Below are 24,668 nucleotides of genomic sequence, written 5' to 3' on the forward strand. Positions count from 1 at the left end.
TTGTTTCTTAAGTCCTTGACACAAAATGGTATTAATCCAGTTAAATTAAATATTGAATCCAAAACATTGACTCTATTGTTTTAGGTTATGTACTTAATTCTGCATTAATTGGCTTTAGCCTTATATCATTTCTGAGCTGAGAACAGTATAAAAGTATAAAAAGCACCAGTACTTTGTGGTAATATCTCCAGGACTCTTCGTATTTCAGATATTTGGTTTTGGGTCATTGGTGTCCAGCTTGTCTCTAAAGGTCTGCTGAATTTAATGAGGGTATAGAAGAAGAAATATCCATTTGTGATATTAAAGTAATTGCCATCACAAACCAGCAGTATATGGAGATATGGAGATATCAAGTTAATTGATTGTCTCTATGTAATTTCATTAAATGTGTTCAAGATTTTCTGAGAAAAATCAACTCGAGACAAAAAAATGCCTCTTCAACAAACTTGTTGTTGGGGTTCTTCTCAAAAGCCACGAGTGTGTCTTATTTTTGCGTCTCTTGTTTGTCTCCTTGATGTTGTGAATGATTCAGTGACTCCTGATGAAATATGCAAGAGTCATCTTTGAATTCAGGTATGAGGTAATGAGGAGGTTCTTGCCAGGATTGAATTATTCTAAAGTGGGTGGAAGTTCTGTCATGTATAATGCATAATGTTTTTCCATCTCTGCAGTTAATTAATATTCAAGTCAGTTCACATTGAAGATCATTATTCAAGAGAACGGTGGATGTAGAAGATGACTGACTTCAACAGTTACATTAGTCATCAGTCATCATTTTTTTTACATCAAAGAAGCAAAAAATTAATTCAATTCAAAAGCCAACACGCAGTGGAAAGGTGTAACATCACGTGCAACCACGAGGTGGCAGTAGATGATACAATTTGAGAAGTGTGACTGCAAAGTTAGAAGATGTCTACATGCTGCTGACTTGTTGCACCAGTCTGCAATGAGGAGGAGATGCCCAGTGAATATTGGATCACAGTCCATGATTGCAGATATAGGAAATACTTCATTCCACACCGCTACCAAAAAACATGACTTTTGTAGTCTTCAGAGTTTTCTGTCTCTTCAACAGAACTTGAGCCGGACCCAAACAAAGTCATCCAGTAATGCTGAACACCCTGACACCACTACTACTAATACTACTACTACTACTCCTCCTCCTACTTCTTCTTCTTCTAAAAATAAAAGTAATAATAATAATGATAACAATAATAACAATATTGTTTGTTGATCTATACCAATGCAGTACACCTTATGTGTTCATAATTCAGTATTATGTTTTGTATCTAAACTATTTATAGCTTAAGTAAAGTATCTAAAGCTGAAAAACTAATGTAGCAGACCAAAAACTAAAATTCTACTCATACCAAATGTAAATGTTAAAGTACCAGTAAAAGCAATACTTAGTCCTGCACTGAAACTATTACTCAAGTAAAAGTATGTAAGTATTGAAAGTAAAATTAAATTCCCCCTGTGAGTGTTTTACTTATCATATTACTGGGTTACCACAAGTGATGCATTATTGTCTATGCAGCATTTTGCTGTTGTAGTTGATCAGGCTGGAACTCATTTTAACCATTCAATATATAGTTGGTTTGTTTAATCTATAACTATTCATCATATTTAATAAACTCATCATAGATCATCATAAAATCTGCAAAGTAACTGCAGCTGCCAGTTACATGTAGTGGATAATATATTTCCCTCTGAAATATAGGGGAATAAAAGTATGTATTGCATAAAGTGATAAACAACAAATAAAGAATGAAAACCTCACATTTGTACTAAAGTACAGTGTGTGACTAAATGTCTAGGTACAGTTAGCTAAGGCATAGTTCTCAGCTCTCAGTTGTGGATAATAAATCTGAACAAAAGCAGCTACTGTAGTTTGTCTTTCCATGTAGTGTTGTCTTTGTAAGCACAGATATACCAAGGACCATGCTTACAAAGTGCATTTACTAATCATTAGTTAATCTAAAAATGAATATGACTCATCTTTTATCTAGATGTAATTTTGTGAGTCAGCGTGTGTGCCAGAATCACTGTTGTTGTTTATTTCTGTGCCTGTCTAGTAACAGGATCGTGACGTTTACTTTATGCTGAAGATAATACACTGAGTGGTTTCGTGCTGTGGCTCAGATGCTGGTTTTCTATTTGATAATTATGGACCTGTACATGCAATTCCCTTCCACGCTATATGAATACCGTATACACAGTGCACACCGTAGGCCTATGCAAGAGCTTCTTCTGTTTAGGCACGGTGCTGTTTACAAGTGACTTTTGTCAGTATGTTCCATCTTGTCATCTTGTTCTGTTCTGCATCAAAGACGTTCTGTTGGTTATTATTTTTATGAGTTGGCAGTTAATTGCATCTGCCCAGAGGAAAGAGGAAAAAGTGGAGTCAGCAAACGTACACAGTTGTGTTTGTGTGTATGTGTCGGTCTGTGTTCATTGGGGACAGAGGGGCAGTGTGTGCCGAGTTCCCTCCGCTGGTTTCTTGGCAAAAAAAATGCTACTACACAATGTTGTAATGATTGTGGGAGAGACTGGTTTAATTATGTGCCTGGTTTCTGTCCCAACGTCTAGCTGGAGGCGGAGTAATGGATGTCACTTTAGATTCTCGTTTCCAAAGCTCCTCTCATGATGCCTAAAATACAAGCCACAGAAAGCAAAGCGGAGATACAGAAAACATATTTTTCTCCTTTCACTCCCTACCCGTCCCCTCTTTTCATCCTTCATCTCCGATTTTCCCACTGTTCTGACGGCTGTAGTTTTTAATATCATCTGCTTTGATAACAACTCACAAAGATAGAATCATTCCAGTTACAAACACCGAAGATGATATATTTCCTGACATGTGCATCTGTATGTTATGTAACAGCATTTAATTGGTTTTATTTCATGAGTCATAAATATCCCACACAGTAAAGAAATTACATCCAACAATTTAACTACAATGACCTTTAAAGACATAGCAGGTTTTGTCACAACACAATTACACTGAACCTTTGACAAGTTAACTCTTTCATACTTATTGAAAAAAAGCACATTCCCCAAAATGTCGAACCACTCTACCACTCTAGTGTGATCAAATGTGCAACCATTGTCCTGATGTAATCTGAATACATTTCTCAGAAAACAACATTATTTGGAGAGCTACTTAATGACAAATAGGTTGCAGTACTCCAATGTGAACTAGATGGTAGCTGCACAGTAAAGAGTAGTACCCAGTGGATTACTTAATAATACATCTAATGTAGGCCCCTACTGTACAGCACTTGTCCTATAGCTGAGTGTTCAAAGGGTTTCACAGACAGATATAAAACTGAGATGGTTTTATGTATCATGAGGAGATAAGATGAGAACTATAAACAGTAGCAACAAGACTGAGAGAATGCAGCCACTTTAGCTCTGTGAGGACACACTTAGGCATAATTGTTCTTTGACCTAAATGCTAACATTATCATGCTACAATGCTCTCAATGACAATGATGGTGAAGCAGCTATACCATACTCTCTATCTTAATATAGCATACTGGCATGCTAACATATGTTTTGCAGTATAAAACCGTATAAAATGGCGAGTCGATCACACACACAGACATGAGATGAGAGCAGGGTAAAGCAAGAAGTTCACAACATTACAAAGTCATAAATCCAGTGCACTGAGCAAACAAACTCAGCAGAATTTAGCTGTGCATAGGGAGCTTTCATTGTGTCTTTCACCTCCGCTCAACGTGATGTTTAAATTATACGATCGCGTTGGAGGATCTGCAATAGATCATCATCACAGAGACATGAGGACGTTAGAGTGATATCTTAGTCCCATGCTGGAGTCTGGACAACACATGACACTGAAATCCCATTCTGATGATATATCTCTCCATCCTAATCCGTCTTTTCCACCCCCCCCCAACCCCCTCTCACTCTGTCTGCCCCTCCGTAACATTTGCAAAAGCTTTTTTGACAGCATGCTATTATGAACACTTAATGTTCTTCAAGGTCAGGAGTGATTTACAGTAATTGATTTTGAGACACTACTTCTGCTGCGAGGGACCTACATCAAAACACAACACAAGACAAGCATAAAATGTAGCTTTCCAATCTTCTGCATAAAAAAAAAAAAAAACACACACACACAAAGAAACTGCACTTGCAAAAACTATTTTTTTGTTTAAACCGTTAGTTCTTATGAACACTATTAGCTTGGGATAATAAACTGCTGTTTAGCAAATCTCGAGTCAGTGTGACGAGTCTCTCAGTCAACAAGAATGAGTGACCCTGTCTTTCAGAGACAAGTCTGTGAGCATGTTACCTCCTACACAATAAAGTTTCCAGGGTGAAAAGAAACAGAGAAAGTGAGGTATGAAATAGGACAACAGCTACTGCTTTGTCACCTTTGGCCTCCAGTCTTTGGATCTCTGTGGAGATGAGTTGCTCATGAACATCGACAAAAAAAAAAAAATGATTTGGTGTCCTCTTTAATTTCCATGTATCTTATCTTTTTATTTGTTGTATAGTGACTTACCTTCCCCATGAGCTAAATACTAACTCTGAAGTTATAATTGGTTTTACGTATATCACATATGGTAAAGCGCTTCTCTGACGTCATACAGGCTTCAAAAATTGTGTGTGAGCTTACATATTGTGTTTTAAAATGTCTGATACGGACATCTTGTACTGTCGTGTTGGCATTCTTCCAAGGTTTTTCTGCTGTCCCCTACAGAGAGGTAACACAAGATTTTACTTTAAATGCCTTCTGTGTGTTGCCTTCTGCACAATAAGGTAACCAAGACAGAGAAAATGGCAGTAGAGAGGAATGAAACAGGACAACAAATGTCATTTGGTCACCTTAGCGCAGGCCCTTGGCACTATGAAGTGATGAGGTGTGTTTTCACTCATCAGAACCAAGGGCACCTGCCTGAAAGGGAATAAAAAGGCCTGTATATATATTTTTTTCACTGCTAAAGGAGGGGTTGCACAGAGAGGCGGCAGTGTTATTCAGAGAACTGTATGATTTGAAATAACTGCACAAGGTCTGAACCTTGACTTTGGCTATTCATCGGTATCCCACATACTTCACAACACAGAAAAGCCTGTTTCACAATCAGGAAATACATAATAGGAAAATATCACATAGTTAGACTGAATAGGGTATGGATATTGGCCAGTGCTGTTAACTTAGTATTGAACAATGGCTCACATTTATGCAGTAAAAATCCAATAGAGTCAAAGAAGCTGGTTTGTGCTCACTGCATGTTGTTTCAGTATCACGTTGGAATATATTGTATAACTACATGACGAAATCTCCTGAGACTTTGAGAGAAAAACGCATTCCACAGTGGGTTCAATATAAACATTTCTCATCCAGCAGCAGCAGCAGCACAGGAACCCTACAGTGTGTGCAAAAATGTAACAAAGGCTGTGCGAATTAATCCCTGCTGTATCTCCAAGGTATATAATAATAATACTGTATACAAAGCATCAGCTATAGCAGGAGATGAATTCATTTTTTGTGTGTTGCAGGAGTTTCAGAGGAGCTGGATTCATTTTGTTATAAACTGAAATCAAACCCTATTTTTGGGTTAATACTACTGGTCATCATTTTCCCCCCAGCAATAGCCATTAAATGTATTTATACATTTATTCAATACCTCTATATATTATGGTTTTCATTATTAGCGTCGGGGTATGCCATCCCTGCACTGGATTCAATTACCTACCTATGCACAGGGGATTTCACTGGAAGCCTCACTGAGCTGTAACTGACAGGTGTGAGCGTGGAATCAATTCTCTCATCTAACACTCCACCAGGAAGCAAATAAGGGCACTGCCCTCATCAAAATATCAAACTATTATCTCAACATCAGAGGAACTGATATGAATGAATTGTATTTTAAACACCAGGCTTTCAATTAGTTTCATAGAAGCTACATTCATCAGTTTTTTTTTTTTTTTTTTTTGGAGGAACAGTTGATACAAAGTCTATGTTCTGTAAAAGTGAAATGTTCCAATGATCTGTTTATGTTTAGAAAATTACATTTCATTGCTCGTCTGCCTGTGGCGTCCCGCGTGCTGGAAGTATTTCTACTTCTGCTACTTCAAACACCAACAGGCTTTTTTTTTTTTTTTTGCTTCCTATGATTTACCATGAATTAGACTCTCCTCTTGGTAACAGATGTAGTGGTGACACATGCCCCTCAAGGTTTGGAAGAACAGATGTGGAACAGGATGTGTGGGTACACGTCCCCACAGCCTCATCTACATGGCTGCCCCGATGGCCACTACATATTCATTCAGCCTTACCAGCAGCCTGCCTGACAGGAGGCTAAAGATGAGAGGGTTTCATTTCGCCAGCATCAATCATGCAATCAAATATTACAGGCCCAGCAATCAGTGAAATGATGTGCCAGCCCCTGTGCCCGTGCACGCCTGTGTGTGCAGTCGCAAATCCGGCACAAAGAATTTCAGCAATTCCAGCAATTATGCGTTCCTGTCATAACAAGATACTGGCTCTTTTTTAACTTTTTTTATTTCTATTCAGAGCTTGTCATACACATAGATTTCTGTTGAGCTTTATGTGTAGCCTTAGGTCAAATAACAATAAATTAAATGCATGCAGCGTCTCAAGTCCAGTTTGTATTCTGCAGTGCACCTGTTACATTTGCGTTGCAATCCCCCTGTTACGGCATTGGAGAGATGAAATCTAATGTAGTGTCATGCGGTGGCTTCCAACCTGGGATTCAAAGGCGAGATGAATCTGGGATTGCAAGGTGAGTACTGGCAAGCAGAAATAATGCAAGACACAATTCTCCAATACAGATATATATTTTTTAGTTTTACCTCCTCTGGCCTCGAAAATCACTATTTTGATCGAAAGGCTCACAACCTGTAGATATGCAGCCTGTCAGTAAGCACACATGGTGAGGAACCACTGGTGTATCCTACTCACATAGCTGGATAATCTTGGTCAGACAAGTGTCTTGTTCGATTCACAGAAACTGCAAATAAATTTCAAGGGCTGCCTTTATTTCACAGCACTGTGGGGGATTTATAGCTCACACAACACTGACGAATAAAATTATTGATACAGATGCAGTGAAAAAGTTTCTATGTTCCGTATTAGTGAGTGAGACTTTAGACTTCAAGCTAAACAATGAACTGAAACTTCCTCCATTCAGCTGAAGGCTGCAGAGCCGTGGTCATCAGCGCGAACGACATGGGTTTTTATTATTATTATCGGTAGTATTGGTCGTAGTGGTAGTAGAAGTAGTTATATATACTGAAGAAGGCACCTACAAATAAACACACACCCACACTTGCACATGCAAAAACCAACACCAAGCTGACACTCGTCACGAGACAATCTGTTGCCCTTTGTTGTTTTGTTGCCGTCTTGTTCGTTCAGTTTTATTTTCCCCGTCACGATCCTGTCTTTGGTGTTGTTAAAATAATAAAATTAAAAGATAAAAAAGAATTTATGTGTCAAAAGTGAAGATTCAGAGGCATTTTCACTTGTCAAAACAAACAATTAGCTTTAATGATTTATTAAAGTTGCTTTTCAGTTTGTTTACAGGTATTGGTGTTCGTTACCAAATCAAAGCACAACAGAAATATGAATATATCCGAGGTCCAAATGTACAGACGGAATGAGCTCTACCATGATCAAAATAAATACAAGATACTTTAAATATATTTTCTCTTTATAATGTAGTGATACAATAAAATCTCCTCACAGAGTGTTAACGCACATTTTTAGAGATACTTTTACATTTGAGACAAAGAAGGTGTCTCAGGCTGAAGAATGAGGGGAGGAAACTAAGAGAAATAACTGACCACTATATCTAGCAGTACTGCAGATAGATGTCAGGGCAGGTGTAGCTTTTATAATAATAGCTTCTTCTTTTTTGGCGTTCTGTGCACATTACAGTAAGGTAGCTAAATGAAGGAAATACAGTTCTACAATATCATACAACATTATACAAGCCAGGATTTAAAGGAACTATTCCTGAAAGCTCTTGGCCACAGTCATCAGCATGCATGTTTAGGCCGCAGGAACTCTCCATCTCCTCATCCAGTCTGCTTTTTCATCCAGTTTAATTGTATTCATCAGTAAACAACTCATCAAAAGCCCAAAAACACTACAGGCATTGTAATTTTCATTCCAATTTAGGATCGCTGTAGTAACCTATACTAGTGTCTTCTTGGCTTTTCTCCACTGGAATAATATCAAACGAGCACTGCAGGGTTATGAATAAAAATATAAATGAAAAAAAAGAATTGGCTTTTGCATTGCAGAGAATCAGTCACTTTCAAGTCTATAAATTGGCTATAGGGTGTCAACTATCCCTTTTGATATAAGCGGCACAATAATGAGCAGTCAAAGACAGAGGAACATTAAAAGATGCTGCTGGAGAATGCTGGGTGACGCCATTGTCTCTGTCTCCTGTTGCTTTCAAACACATGGATGCCTTTTGAATTCTTCTGTATGTGTGTATGCGTGCGTATTTGAATGCATGTGTGTGTGAGTGAGTGAGTGCGTGCGTGCATGCGAGTGGGTGGGTTGCTCCGCCAGTGTGTCTTTGTCCGTGTGACAGTGTAGGCAGTAGATGTGACATTCTGGATTCACTCATTAGTTGTTAGTCATAATCCACCAGGAAGCTGAGGACGGACACACACACACACACACACACACACACACACACACACACACACACACACACACACACACACACACACACACACACACACACACACACACACACACACACACACACACACACACACACACACACACACACACACACACACACACACACACACACACACAGAGAGAGAGAAAGTTAAGTCACCTCACGACAACCTACTGTTTTACTCAGGGAAATTCATGACTCCTTAGGGGGACCTCAGGGTAAATTTAAAATCATTAATCTAATTTACATTTTATTAAGCGCCAATTTTTCCAGTTTATCAGCGTAACATTTACATCAGCCAAAGAACAAATATGATTTACATAATTTAGGGAAGGCAGCAATTAAAACAATGTAACTGGAGAAAATAAGCCTTTATAGATACATTAAGGTTATATGGCTGTGTGCGTATTGTTTTTGTTTTTTTACACGAACGTCACAAACACAGGGCAAATACAAAGCAAACGATGTTACAGTGTATTTAACCTGGTGCTTATTTTTAACCTGACCTTTTCACTCAGAGAGTACCGCTCGCTTTAGCTGTGCTACAGTTTCTTGGTTGGTAATCAAACAAAGTTGGACAGGACAACCATGTCATTAAACACAAGGCTGTTTGGTGCAAAGCTCCTACTGAGGAAAAAAATGAAGCTAGTGTTCAGTGACAGTCAGCGGTACAGACAATAACAGCCGCAGGTAGGAGCAGCAGAACGCTGTGATTTATTTATTTTTCTATTATTGATTCCAGAGTCGACTCCTTCCTGTGCTTGACGTATACCTCATAAACTATCCTCCTTCTTCCTCAGTGCATTGTGCCTGCACTCGTATTCTCAACGGCCAAACGTCTCTGATGCTCAGGGCAAAGCTACCCACTAATAATGTCTGTACTGAGACAGGCAATATCTCAAGACAGACGGATAAGTAGTTGTTTCCATGAGAAGCAACTTAATAGCTGTTTTACTAGACTAAGAAAAAAGCTCAAAACTCATCAACGTGCAGGCAGACGAAGCGCCCACAAGCCAGGACCTTCACTAATGGCGAGAGTCTGTTTGCATCTAATGATGAGTAAAAAAGAAATCTTTAAAATGCACTTACAAGCTGATTTCCTGTAATTATCCTTGTGAAGTACTTCACACTTACACAGATTAGGTTGAGGTTGTTTTTCTTGATGCCCAACTCTGACTGTTTTCAAACATCTGATTTTTCTGTACCGTCTGTTTGTATCTGCTTTCAAGAGTGACCCATATCAGATTCCTGTGTTTACACCAAAATTCTTCAGTTTATGTCTGACACAGTCACAGATGTGGAAATAAACAACCGTGTACAGTAACCTACACACACACAGCCAAAGCACCATCTGCAATGGACGTAAACAGACACAAGTAATAATTAACGCTACTGCTTTCTGCATCACATTTTATAGGCTTGCAACGACTTAATCAAATGTCAAGATGAGAAAGAAGAGTCATGATTGTAACCTGGGCTGGAGTGGCAGTGATTCATGCCACCATGTATCGATCCCGCTGAGTCAATGACGGGGGTGACGAGAAAACAAGTTATGTGCGTCAGATGTAAGTCATGTTGCCAAGTATACGGTGCTTATCTCCATATGAAAATGTGAAACAAGGCAAGAAAATATTTTATATTCTGTGTTTTTGCCTCGTGTATAACATCTGATCTGTGCATGTGAATGAAACAGCAGAATTGGAAACTTTCAACAAGCAGTGTAAAAATAGCCCCCAAGTGTTTTCGGGAGAACATCTTCCAAGTGGATATTTATTTCTTCAGAAACATCTAATATTTGCACATCCACAGTAAATGTCTGTCTGTACACAACTGACATATCAATATGGAGCATTTGTTATCAGGGCTTCACTGGGTGAAAGGTAGGTCACTGATATAAACATTTTGCATGGCCTAAGATGCCCAGGGAAAAGCTGGATAGCAGGTCAACGATGCTTTTTCAGAGCTATTCAAAGTGTGGCGAATGTGTGCGTATCGCTGACATGGATGCAACAAACTCAGTGTGTCATTTTCAAGTCTGCTTTCTACCCAGGCTATTTTTCTAAAGATGTTCTTCAAAAGACTAGGAATTTCTGTTGACGGAGGAGAAGCAGGGCTCTGTTTGTGTGACCTCACAAAATGTCAGACGAGCAGGCAGACAGGTAATAATCGCTAGCACCTGCTCCACATGCAGAAGTTTGGGCCCAGTGTGAAGTGACTGTTTGGAGAGCCGTAGGTGCCAGAACTGGACTCATGAGTCATACCAACACTATATGAACACCAAATCAAAAAATCTCGACAGACATTAGGTCGTATCTTACATGTGTTGATCTCACACTAAGCAGGGTATGCAGGCACTTGGTTTTATATGACTATATACACATATGAATGCACTCGCTGAAACACATACAGTACACAAACCTGGGAGCAACATAGTAGATACTACTTCAGCATCCTCCAACATGTCAATGATGCAGCGCTGGAAATCTTTACTGCTGTTGGACTGCAGATAGCTACGGAGACGGACAACGAAGAAGCAAAACGGGAAGAAAAATGCAGCAAAAAGCAAAAAACAAATAAAGAAAAGGTTAGAATAAACTAACTTGACCATCACCTGTTGCATAATAAATCACTGTTGAAATAAAGAGTTTGTAACTGGAGATATTCTGCATTTTAAAATGAATTTTTGTCTGTAGATACTTGCGTGTCAGGGAGTTACACAATTTTGTTTTACCAAACAAAGTGTATTTCAAAAAGCTATATGCTCATTACTTCGTACTGAATGTTTTCCTGTTGTTTTTAATCAAATTTTTAGCAGACATGCTGGGCACAATGTTCTGAATGACAGATTAATGTATTCATTGATATGTATATGGCATAGATTCCATTTCAAACCATCCTTGTGTGTCCCTGTGTGTGTGTGTGTGTGTGTGTGTGCGCGAACTGAGAGATAGGCCATCTGCTCATATTCACTGGAGGGGAACATTTCCATCAAAAAGTTAAGAGTGCCAAACTAGTCTGCCAATATCTGACACACACACTGACAGACAAACACACACAAACACACAGACACACACACACACACACACACACACACACACACACACACACACACACACACACACAGACACAGACACAGACACACAGACACACACACCATACTGACCTCATCCAGGAGATGCGGTCTTGCCAGAACTCATACATTATGTAACACGACTTTCCCGGGAGCTTGTGAACGGACACACTGACAGCGGATAGAGAGCAAAAGTAGAATGGGGCAAGAAGAGGATACAAAGTCTAAGAGAGTTTTCACTTTGCAAGGATAAATCAAATGAAAAAAAGTTTGACTCTTTAGAAAGATAAAGAGATGTCTGTTAGAAGTAGCCAGGGAGAAAAGCAAGGCAACAACAAAGCATTAGTATAAAACAGGAACTCATTTTCATTAAGTTCGAAGATGTGAAAATGCTAAGCTTTTATTACCGTAAAAACTTTAACAGTTTGGCTGCTAAAGCTGCTGTTATAATATCCCATGATAATTGATGAGAGCATGCTGATGGGAATTCTTCATCAACAGTATGTTTTTTTTCAATCCTTTTTACTCGTAGACATCAGTTTTTACAATCCAAACCCCTGATTCAACATTGCCTCAGTGCTCATGAAGGTGTATCAGCAGCAGAGCCAGCACAATGTTTAAAAGATATATTACTTTGCCTGAAAACAAACAAGACACTCACTGCAGGTTGTCAGAGTGGGCTGAGGTGGAATCGATGTAGCTTTTCAGAACTTTCTGGAAGTTGTCCAGATCTTCATCGGTCACAGTCATCTGCCTCTGAACCAGCAAGATATTCTGTTGACGACGAGACGAGAGACAGAGAAGAGGAATGAAATGAGATGACACATTAAACAACTATTGTCAAGATGGATACTTGTGAAACCGTTTGATGGAGGACTTGTTGTACCTTCCTCAGGGTACATATCTCATCATCACTGACAACAGATGAGATATAAATAAATAAATGTGATGCCTCTTTGTATTTATGTTGTACTGTATGCTCTCACTTAAGGCACTTTCAGTTTTGTTTGTCATCCAAGGCCTGAGTGGAAACAGCTGCACAAAGAAAGATGGAGAGTGAAAATCAGGCGCTTTTTCTAAACTCTAATGAATCAAAAACACAGCAAACTGATTACATACTGACGCTAGACCTGCATTATAATAACGGTGTTGCCATAATACCTCATCACTGTCGTTTAGAATAGCTTGTCACTTTCTTCATATAATATACTGACAACAGCAGGATGCTGGTTTTCTCCATCTCAACTTAATGTGAACGCACAGTAAGTCAGTTGTTGCAAGTTATTTATCACGTGTCGCAATTCATATTTCAAAATGGATCTGAACTGAACTCTACCTGGCATGTGGTCTCCCAGTGTGCCACACCAACCCCCTGCCCACATCACATTAACAACAAGTCAGTGCTAGAGTGAGTTACTATTGCAACCTCTCTTATGTGTTCTTCTTAAAACCCTGTTTCACAGACTTGAATCTTCCTTGAAGGGTCAGTTCACTCACATGACAAAAACTTTTGTTTCCACATCAATATGATGGAAGCAAATGGGATTTAATTCATGATGCTCAAAGCATTTAAAAATACCAGTTAAGAACTGAACAATCCACAGACCTACCTTAGAAGAATCATCATCAAACCAAAAATAGTAGCTATGAAAATAGGAGAAAATCTAATTACATTTTCCTCAGTTGTATTGCAGTGGTGGTTTTACAGGTTTGCCTCAAAACAATCGGCTTGAGCAAACCGCATTAAAAGGTGAGTAATTAAGTATGTACTTTATCAGATTTAACTATTAAAATTGTGTGTATTTTTGTATCAGCCCTTTGTCACAAGGATGATCTACATTTCTTTTAATATTATTTGCTTTTTACTGGGTTTTATTTTGAAGGGCTTAAAAGAAACACAAAAATAGAGGCACATTACTCTTTATATAATTTTACCTTTTTTCACCAACCCGTTTGGAAACATGTAAAAACAGACATTAACTTTACTATTACTGCTATAAATACTTTGAGTCCTGTCAGTAATCTATTTTGTCTGTATATGGACATGTCAAATATAATCCGACCCAAACTCAGACAATTCAGACACGATTTTCTCTTGTTTTGAAGCAAGGCTAGTGAGCATGAACTAACCTCCGTTGCTTGCTGCTTGACATTTTGAATGAGGACAGTGAACAAATTGGATGACTAAAATGCAATTTCATGAGAGCATGATTACTGAGTGCAGCCGAAAAAGAGTTTAAGTAACATCTTGTCAGCTTTTGGGAACATACTGTATCTGCTGGAGGTGTACAGAGTCAGGAGGAGGAGTAACCGGGAATGGTGCTGGAGTAGAAGTTCAAGGACCAGTGTGTAGGATATAGGGGGGGCAGTCTTATATCATCTTCCTAACTATGAGCCTGTGCATATTCTCATTTGTCCAGGTCATAGTATCCTAAAAGGAGTTTTAAATCGACTTCCGGGGTTTCCTAACTATGGTTTCAATAGTTTATTATCACCTGAAACTAAGAATTGTTGTGATTTCGATTTCGAATATTGTTTTGCCTGAACTATATTTGCCCATGACTTATTTTATGCACAATAAGAGTTAAATGATCTGAGCTGCGTTTGGACACAGAAGAACGAAAGCAAAACAAAGTGTGAAAATACTGTTTTAATCAGCAATTATCCACTAAAGTTATTTTTAACTTGATTCGCACAGTAAAGTGCAGTTACTGCAATCAAGCTAGTGTATGATTGGCCAAGGGGAAGGTTATTCTATATAATAATTATGCTGAGCAGTAGCCTCAGGCAGAGAACTGTCACATTTCAACATTAGAGCAAAGGTCTCTCCATAGTTTAATTGCTGTGAAATGCTGTCTTTAAAACCTGACATGAGCCTTAACTGATTGGTGTGTTTGTGTGTGTGTGTGTGTGTGTGTGTGTGTGTGTGTGTGTGTGTGTGTGTTGTGTGTGTGTGTGTGTGTGTGTGTGTATGTGCGTAGTGTCTGTTGTAGAGAGCAAGCTTTAAAGTTTGCTTAGTAATACCTTGTGTGTGTGGCAGCCTGTGGTATGATCCATTTCATGCATCACTAAAGTAAAGCTGTTTACAGTGATTGTCAAAACGCAAAAACTCTACTACCACTCTAATGGTGACCCAGTACCTGTTCAATTAAAGCTAACTGCCCGAAAACAAGATGTTTAGTCAGTAATTCACTCAGGTCAGTATTCACAGGTGAAAACCTGCTATTAGCGGTGACTTACAGACTTGTACGTGCTGGCCAGCGTGTCCTCTTTCAGTGGCTCCAGCTTGGGACTCTAAAACGAGATGGTAACACACATGAGAAGAGGCTTCTGATCATTTGGTTAAGAATAATTTGTGTTGCTAGAGATATGAACATAAATTACTGTAATTAAACGACTGAACCAATGTCTGAAAACTTTATTTATTCTGCCAGTTGTTAATCGCAATTTGCTGATGTTTGAAATATAGTTTGTGTGCAAAATGCATTTCATATATTTTGAATTAATCACTATATTCTATATATATATATATATATATATATATATATATATATATATTCTATAGAACATTTAGTTTTTAAATAGCATTTTAGAAACACATTAAACTGAAGTTTCATTTGTAGATACAAGACCATCCTCCCCATAAGATGTGTGCAAGCAGCTTATTACCACCTATAGTTACCTTTTAAAGGTAGTAATAGTAGTAAGATGGCACCAGTGTGTGTGGCCTGCCAATATGATATCTGTTTTTATGTGCTTGATTTAATGTTTTTCAAACGCCATTGTGCAAGACAAATTCCTCACCGGGGAATAAAAGTTACATCCATTCATTCAAAGAAGCCATTGTGTTTCTGAAAGCTAAAAGTGTTACGGAACGATGAGATGAGTCACGTAGGACTACAGAGAAACAAGTAGAAAACATGTAATCTATCCTCTTATCCTGGGGCTGTATGTAGCCTATAAATATCATGTTAGGAATAATTAAATATAGCAAATGTAATAACATAGAAAGAGTTTTCATTCTTAAAGGTTATGGTTCATGTGTAAGTATGTGTGTGTGTGTGTGTGTGTGTGTGTGTGTGTGTGTGTGTGTGTGTGTGTGTGTGTGTGTGTGTATAGATAGTGAACATAACCTTTGAGGCAGAAAACTCATTCTGTTGCATTTGAGAGAGCTGAGAAAGGGAGCAAGATGCACACAAGCTGTGTGTGTGTGAGTGTGTGTGTGACGGTGGTGGCATTGAGGTGTGGGGATGGATATTGCACTCAGAATATCCTACAGGTTATGAATTGCTTTGATATTCCACTCTTGAGTCCCCCTGGGTTGACAAAACCGAGGACTGGAGAGAGAAATATGCTTTGAGAGAGAGACTGAAAGGAGGGGAAAATGAACATCAAAAAATGGGAATAACAGGAGTTAATAAAGAAAAGAACAGACAGAGAGAATGAGATGGAGCAGAAGATGGGGGAGGAGGGTGTAGAAGAGGTTTCGAGATGTGGTAGCGAGAATGGGTCATAGGATACAGAATGAGCGCTGAGAGGTGACTATGCTTTGTGTTTGACAGCAGCACAGATCTTCAGCACTCTTCGAAGCAGTGTTTTATACATGATGTGAGTGCACGTACTGTTCTTTTTGATCATCACAACACAAAAATTTCAAATCAGCACAAAGCTGAGTAAAAATTTTAAATACATAACATAAACTGCTGCATTAAGGACTGAAAATACACAATAGGCCTGTTCAAGAAGTCTGTCATTTTTCTCATCATGGCTGAAACTGTTCAAGCCCTGAGCTGACACCTTGTTACAGACATAATCATGAAAACACAACACGAAACCAGTCCCAGTGAAATCCATATATGTACTTCTCATTATTCTTAATATGTTAAAATACTGTGCCCCAAAACAAAATATTAATAAAAAAATAATGCATTATTTCTGTTTTATATATTCACTGCATAATTTATCATAAGCAATAAAAACATTCTAAATGTATTTAAAAGTGAGGTGGCCGGCAAACAGGCCTCACACTGCCTTAGTTATTTTGTTATTTCCCATCTGACTGATTCAGTTCAACCTGTTCAAAAATCTATATTATATAAAATATTATAGCTCTGTGCTCACGTTTGCCTAACCTTTTTTTTCATGAATAATAAAAACAATGCTTTATTTCAATGGCACCTTTCCAAACAAGGTTAAAGCCAGTTCACAGGAGAAAAGACAAAACAGTAAAATAACAGAAATTTTAGCCAATCTATAGTAGCTATTGACAGGGATCTTTAATCTAATGCCCAAATGCCCTTGTCTGAGCATTATCTGTAAGTGGTCATTTTATTAGAGCTGTTTTGTGATTATTGATTTTATTGTTTTCTGTTCCTTCCTCTTTGTTGCAGTACTTCCTGTTTTATTTTGGTGTTACTGAGTTTTCTCTCGTTTCAGATCCTCACTTCCTGCCCTTGTGCGTCTTCCGCTCCTGTGATTAGCTGCTCAGCCCTAATTTGTTGCACCTGTGTCTCGTTATCTCCCCTCTACTAGTTTATTAGTCTGAATACTTAGGCACACTATTGCTATTTATTCTCTGTGCTCCTTTCTTCTGTATCAGTTTGTCTTTGTTCCCTGCAACAAGCGTACCAGCCATTTCCTTGTCTTTACCTCTCGTCTTTGACCAATGTCTTAGTTTTCTGACCTTGCCTCAGCCTTGAGCTTTTTGATATTTTTTGACTGCCTATGTACTGAACCATCTCCCTCAGTGAAGACTTTGATCTTTGAAACCTGATTTCGTCTTGTGTTTTGCCTTTGTTTCTTCCTAACTTGAAGCACTAATTTGACAGCTAATCTATCCTTTCTTTGATCAGAAACATGGATACTGTTATGATCATGTATACAGAAATATGAATAAATAGGTTTCTCATGATCAATGTAGACAGTATCTTATTGTCTCAGTATCTTATGCGATCTCATTGTGTGTTGTAATCGCTTCACTGATTTTGTTGTGCAAAGTTTCCAGTAAAAACCTCAAAGACCCAACTCCTGTCTTCAACTTTAATTGGAAGTGTGTTTAACTTGCTGCATCGCTGTGCACCTACACACACAGTGAGGGCAGAGGATCATTACAAAAGTAAAAAGAGGCAGGGCACAGAAAAACCACATAATACAGAAATGTGAGATTATAGAAATGAGTTTTTACTAGAAAAGGCTGTCCAAGAAATACACTGTTGTCCACTTCAAGATGTACATAAAGAGACTTTTCATACCTGACACTCCAGTTTATCCAGTAGTTGCTGCAGCCTGTTGATTTGGGAGCACCAGTTCTCTCCATCTTCCATGTTCACACCTGAGATAACACAATTCTAAATCAGTGGAATGACCAAAAAATGTAAATGTGTGATCCACCTTCATTGTGCATACTAATAATTCTAACTGGATTTGAGTGTAGAAGTGCATCCATACTGTGGTGTACATTTTAGAGTACTGATATACATTTTTATTTATATATATATATATATATATATATATATATATATGGTTTCCATCAGCTGACAAGGGCAAAAAATAGAGACGACAGAAATGTTTTATACCATAAGTGAAAATGCTCCCTTTTCGAAATCGCAAACAAAATATTTGATAAATATCTATATATATCAATATCTCACTTTGAAAAAGTTTGAGGGATTCAGGGAAAAAATGTCAAAGAATAATGCACCTATACAGTTACTCTATAATGAAAATCAGGTTCAGACTTATTATTATGTATATAAAAGGAAATTCAACACCTGATTGACTGAATTTCTTTTAAAGTTTTTTTTAAAGCCACAGTTAATTTCTTCATTGTGGGCTCAATATCTGCTGTTCAGTCCACCAATACTAGTGAAGAAGAAAATAAATGAGGCTCAATAATAAAATAATTTTCTCCAGTAAATGTCAATAGGACCTGTATAGATGAAAAAGACCTTCAGGGAGAGCTTATTGCCTGTTCAAATTATGCACAGTACTAATGACAGTGATGGGAGGCATCCATGTGTACATCACTGAACACGATTCCCTTGAATGTCTGATGATTAGACATACTTCTCATCACTGATATGCTTTGGTGGGAATGTAAAATGAATCAAATGATCATAATATAAGAAATATTACTTTATAGTGTGACTTTGACATGATTCTGCACGTATTTACATATCAAAGGATATTATATAGCAATATAACTGCTAATCAAAGGATAAGGTGATATTTTTCTCATTGTCAATAAATCCTTTGAAAATACCAAAACTGACAATAAATACATGCTACTGTGTAGCCACAGCCTGATACATCCTATTCATCTGTGCCATAGACCTCAGTTCTGTCAAAAACTATTAAAAACACATCAGTGAGCCACATTGTTGCACTGGGTTCCTTCATTATGATGAAAATAACGTAGTTTAACTTTGAGTCAATCCCACATACACTGTCCTCCAGCTGTAAATACAAACAAATATACAAATCTACAACTACTATTTCCTCTTGCACCTAAAACCAGCATGTCTGCTCTTTTAGAAAACTTTTTTTTTGTTAATAAAAGTATATATTTTTTAAAGATATGTCTTCAGTAGGAACCAGTGTGCCACAGACAGGTTGATCAGAAAGTGGAAAGAAACCGCAATGGATGAACACATTGTTAGTTTTGGTCTTTCCATGACAATAACAAAAATATAGATTATCACCAGCCATATCATTGTTTGTCCCCACGATCACATATGACCTGTAGGAGCATACCAGCAGCAGACATACCAGACATTTGTCATCATGGTAACAATAGTAAACACACAGTTAAATCATGGATAAAAATAATAATGTTGACTATTGGTTTAGCATGAACAGTTCCTGTATGAAAGTCTTGTGTTTTGTCAATCCATCCATCCTGAGCTTCTCCTGATGTTGACTTTTTTGCTCTTTCTACCACATTACCTAACTTCTCTAACTATGCTGCTTGCACAGACAACCTGTGGGGTCATGTTTTACAGGAGTACCCTCCAAACCCTCACTTTTAACATACAATATAATGGAGTTGTATAGTGCAGAGGAATAACTGCTGGTTTTATTGGTTGACTTGTTGATGATACAGTATATCGATAAATCAATATTCCTGTTACCTGTGGTCAGGATGCCAGAGCAGGGATCTGATGGGGACATGCACAGGTTATTATGGACCCTCCGACCACACCGTCTGCCATTCCTCTGTACTGCTGTCAGCTCAGGTGCCTTTACCTCTCTCCTGCCATGACAGCAGTGGAGACCCAGGGAGACAAACATAAGAGAGAAAGACAGCAACTGTCAAAGGAGTCAGGGGAGAAAAAAAAAATAAAACAGAAATTGAAGATATGGCAGAGAGAGGTGGTCACATGGGGAATGAGGAAGAGGATATGGAATGAAAGTAGGGAGGAATGAGTTAGGACTGGAGGAAAAGGTGCAAGATAAAGACGGAGAGAAACCGGGAAAAGAGGTAAAAGAAGGATGCATTAATAATTGATTTAAATCAGAAACTGAGATAGGTTAATGTCTGATGCAAGAGGCAGAGTGCAGTCGATGGTGCAGAGACACAGGAGCCATAGATAAACAGCAAGTGTCCAGAATAGAGGTGAAAACACTGTGAAGTGAAGGGCCGGATACACACGAGTGCTTATTAACCCACAGGCTGGAAGTTAAAGAGGACTAATCCCTCCACTTACACACTCGAATATGCACACACACACACACACACACACACACACACACACACACACACACACACACACACACACACACACACACACACACACACACACACACACACACACACACACACACACACACACACACACACACACACACACACAGACAAACGCACACAGCTCTGTCGTAGATGGAAAACTGTTTACCATGTGTAAATGCAGAGTGTCAAGGCCAGGACGTCAAGTTATGAGAGTGTGACACTTGAGACACACACACAGTAGGTGTGTGTATATGTGAGTGCATACTTTGATTTCGCTGTGTGTGTGTGTGTGTGTGTGTGTGTGTGTGTGTGTGTGTGTGTGCGTGCGTGTGTGTTTCTGTGTGTCTAAATGCCCCTGTACATTTGTTTGTTCTTGTTAGTGTGTGCCTCTTTCTCTCTCCTTTTGTCGTGTCTTTGTGTGTGCACGCTATTTTGTGTATGTGTGTGTGTGTGTGTGTGTGCGCAGCATCACGCTGACAGCACAGAGGGAGTGCATTGCTAGGAGGTTCTCATGCTGAGAACAGCCTGGAACCCAAAGGCCACTGCAACAGCCATAAATCCACTTCAGGGAAGCAAAGAAGGGAGAAATAGCTGTTTGTTGCCAACTCAATATGTCTCTAATTCAGCCCCGCCCAACACTCACTCGTTCTCTTTCCAAAATCTATACCTGTTTGAACAGTCTCAAAAGAGTTATTTGTGGCCAAAAAGCTCATCATCAAGTCCCTTTGTATGCCCCTCTCTCAGTTTTTCCATCTACAGTATCTCAGACTTTCTACACCACTCTGTCACTCACTTGCTTTTTGTGTTCATCTTCCTCTTTCCCTGTGACTCACTTGCTCTGTTTTTCAGTGCCATCGTTATCATCCTTGCTCCTTCTGCTCCCCCTCCTGCCTCCCCCAGTCCCCTCTCAATAATTCACCTTGGCTATAATCGCTCCATTATTTTCGATAATACCAGTGTGGCACCCACAGGGGAGAGAAGAGAGCTCTGCTGAGCCATGACACATGCAGTGCAACAGACGACCCAGCAGCCAGTCGTGCTGCCGAATTACTTAACCACGAAAAGTGGGGAAAGTCTCCTTAAATGCTAACAATCTGTGTTTTGAAAGCCACTTGTCATGATATGGACCTGTGGTGAGATGGATTTCTACTCATTGAATGCCTTTTAATGGATTTCTTCTCAGAGCATCTTCCGCACTGAATTCCTTTAGTAAGTGAAAGAAATGTGTGACCCCGTGCTGAGATCTCGGATGAACCATAATGTATACAGAAATGTATTAAGTGTCGGTTTTGAATATCAAAAATTTGCAGTCAGTTGTACCATTTCATGGAGTGACTCATACCCAGTGGCTCAACATATCCCAAATTGGTAACAGCAATTTAGATCTTTCATCCTATGAGATCCATTTACATTTAACAAAAGTATCAGGATCTTTGACAGAAACACTGAATTTAAAGCAGTGTGCCTATTGGTGAAGCAACCAGCATACCTTGAAAGAAAGGCATCTGAAGTAGCACTGATTAGCTGAATTTCCTTTCTGCTTAGACCAATCCTACCTGATAACTAAATAATGCATTATGGGAATGCTTTGTTCTAGCAATTTTGAGGGTACCATATCTTCCCAAAAGCTGATTTAACAATGCCACTTCCTGGCGTTCGTTGATCTATGCCTCAAAAATTTCAACCTTCAACCTGCAGAGTACAACAAGTCCTCATGCCTAAACAAAATGGGTAGTTTCATTGTGTAGCTTACAAGGTCAATACTGCAGACAAGCTGTGCTCTACTTCTCGAGTAGGCTTAAAGGGGCTATTTGTAGGTTTTCTGTTCTGTTGAATGAGGTTTCTTGCCAGGAGCAGGTAGTGGTGGTGTCGCTTGACAAGAGCTTTGGCCATCATTGTGTTTACAAGACAAGAGGTTATAATAAGCCATCTGAGCAGCGCTACGTCTTCAGGGCAAACTGAAGGCTAGTGAGTCGCTGTCGAAAATTAATGTGCTAACTTCAGTAGAAGAAAAGACGTGAGTAAAGGAATGAAATTTGATGTTGAACTTGCAATGTAAGTAAACAGATGTTAATGCTAATGCTAGCTATGTAGCAAAAGCAAAACTTACTAATAGCTCCTTTAATAAGCTTTAGGCAGAAAACTAAAAAAAATAAAATAGTATAAAATTTAAGTAAAATTATGCACGTGCAGTCTTTATTCCATGAGCTGACACTGTTCCTTCTTCAGAGTATAAAGAAAACAAGTATGACAACACTATGACCACTTTTTGTGGTTTTCCTAACCTGACCCTACGGTTAAGGTAAGGTTAGGTTTGGGTTTATTATTACAGAGAATTTGTGGTCATGATTGTTGAGGTGTGTTTTAATTGAAACAGCTAAACACTTGGTTATGTTAAATAGGTGGAGAGATCGTTAAGATCGTTAACCACAGTTCACTGTTTTTTTTTCCATCACACCACTGAATGTGAACAGAGGTCCTATTTTGTGCTGATAAATGATTGCAACAGAGACCTGTCAGCCAGTGGGCCCATGCCTGAGCACTACCCAAGGCAATAGCATAGTGTAGTGTAAAAGGTGTGAAAGCAATCTGTACAAGTAACACACAATACAGACAGTGTCATATTGCAGTACTCACGGGGCAGGGCTGCTCTGCTCTTCCACAGCCTCCATGGCACACTGCAGTGACCTCTGTAGAGACAGCAGCTGACTGGATGTCTCTCTTAGCATGAACCTGGTGACAAACTGGCCCAACACACTGGAACCATGGTACTCCTGGAGGAGGGGGAGGGGGAGGGGGAGGGGGAGGGAGATGGAGAGGGAGAGAGAGAGAGAGAGAGAGAGAGAGAGAGAAGCAAAGGTCAAAGCACATACTGACCAAACAGAAGCAACAACAAAGTAAAAGCATCTCAGAGACAAGACAAGGCCCCGAAGAGATGGAGAGCCAGATGATTTGATAACTTCTCAAAAACAACTACAGGCACTTGAGAAACGTGTGACAGCAGCAGTTAAATTGGCTAATTAATTCTCTGCACACATGCATTATTCAGTAACGCAAATTCCAAGGTGGAAGAACTTTAATAGGAGACATAATTGCTGCTCGAGTCCCCAAACACGAACATGATTACACATTCTCCGAGGAGTCTTGTTCACGCAATGTGCTAATGAAGTAACAGTGCAGTGGCTCTTTGTCAAAACTTATAATGACGAGTAGCCTCTACTGAAAATGCATCATGGGATTAGCAGTCCACAGTACTATGTGACAGACCACAGCTGCTAACTACCGACTGTACAATCCTCTATGGATTTCATCACACTGACGGCTCTAAAGTCCCAGAACAGTGGAGCAAGGTGAGCTAATTAAGACAGGATGCATAATTATTCAGGACACATCTCCCCTCCTCTTTTCGTTTAACAAATGTTGCTGCTTTATTCTCTATCAAAATTTTCTAAACAATATTACATATAGCCTGAAGGTTCTTATCTCAAAAACTCCTGAGGTGATTTTAAAATATTTTTTCAACTGCAAATAAATAATGTATTGACTTGGGAGAGGAACGCTGGGCTGTGCAAAATGTTTGCATCTTAATCATGGGTAGTTTCCTGCAGTAGTTACATTACTCAAATTCACAAATGGACAAGACTAGAGAATGGACAAGTTTATCCAAAGTTACATTGCTACATTAGCAAAAATGAAAGAGAAAAACATCTTAATAAATATCTCTTACTCTGTGACAGAAGACGAAAGGACTGTCATATCTGTATGATAAACATCTGTATGGATATATGCTTTAGAGGTGTTGGTAGACAGATTTTGGTACCTTTGGACAGAGCAAGGATTGCTGTTCCACCCTGTCCCAGCCTTTGTGCTAAACTAGGCTAACTGTTCTGGTTGCAGCTTCATATAGACTGTGCAGATGAGAGTTGCATCAACCTCATGTAACTCTCAGCTAGGAAGTGACTAAGCATATTTTCTCACAATGTTGGATTATTCCTTCAAAATCGAGTCTAAGGGTCAGTCATTTAAAAGGCTGTGGATGAAGTGTTTTTTATTCCTCTTTTGTTTACTCATCACTTCCAGGAGACTTGGTGCAGCATTGGCTCCATCTGTGCATGCCAGTATTTCCTCTCATAGGCATGAATCAGCACTAAACAAAGCATATTTGTAGCACTGA

General features: G+C 38.9%; 1 protein-coding gene across 1 annotated transcript in view; it reads right to left on the bottom strand.

The window, feature by feature from the left end:
• Positions 1–7,511: 7,511 nt before the first annotated feature.
• The window catches only part of necab3 (N-terminal EF-hand calcium binding protein 3), a 40,442-nt gene continuing 23,285 nt past the window's right edge, over positions 7,512–24,668 (bottom strand). The window contains exons 6-13 of the mRNA XM_056364639.1: positions 23,132–23,268; positions 19,896–20,017; positions 18,018–18,097; positions 15,007–15,060; positions 12,428–12,540; positions 11,860–11,937; positions 11,115–11,206; positions 7,512–8,664 (exon numbers count right to left, since the gene is read on the bottom strand). Coding sequence (XP_056220614.1) covers positions 8,636–8,664; positions 11,115–11,206; positions 11,860–11,937; positions 12,428–12,540; positions 15,007–15,060; positions 18,018–18,097; positions 19,896–20,017; positions 23,132–23,268 — 705 coding nt within the window. The 3' untranslated portion in view covers positions 7,512–8,635. The remainder of the gene's footprint in view (positions 8,665–11,114; positions 11,207–11,859; positions 11,938–12,427; positions 12,541–15,006; positions 15,061–18,017; positions 18,098–19,895; positions 20,018–23,131; positions 23,269–24,668) is intronic.

This window comes from Seriola aureovittata, chromosome 2, assembly GCF_021018895.1.
Source record: "Seriola aureovittata isolate HTS-2021-v1 ecotype China chromosome 2, ASM2101889v1, whole genome shotgun sequence".
In the NCBI taxonomy this organism is placed as follows: domain Eukaryota; kingdom Metazoa; phylum Chordata; class Actinopteri; order Carangiformes; family Carangidae; genus Seriola; species Seriola aureovittata.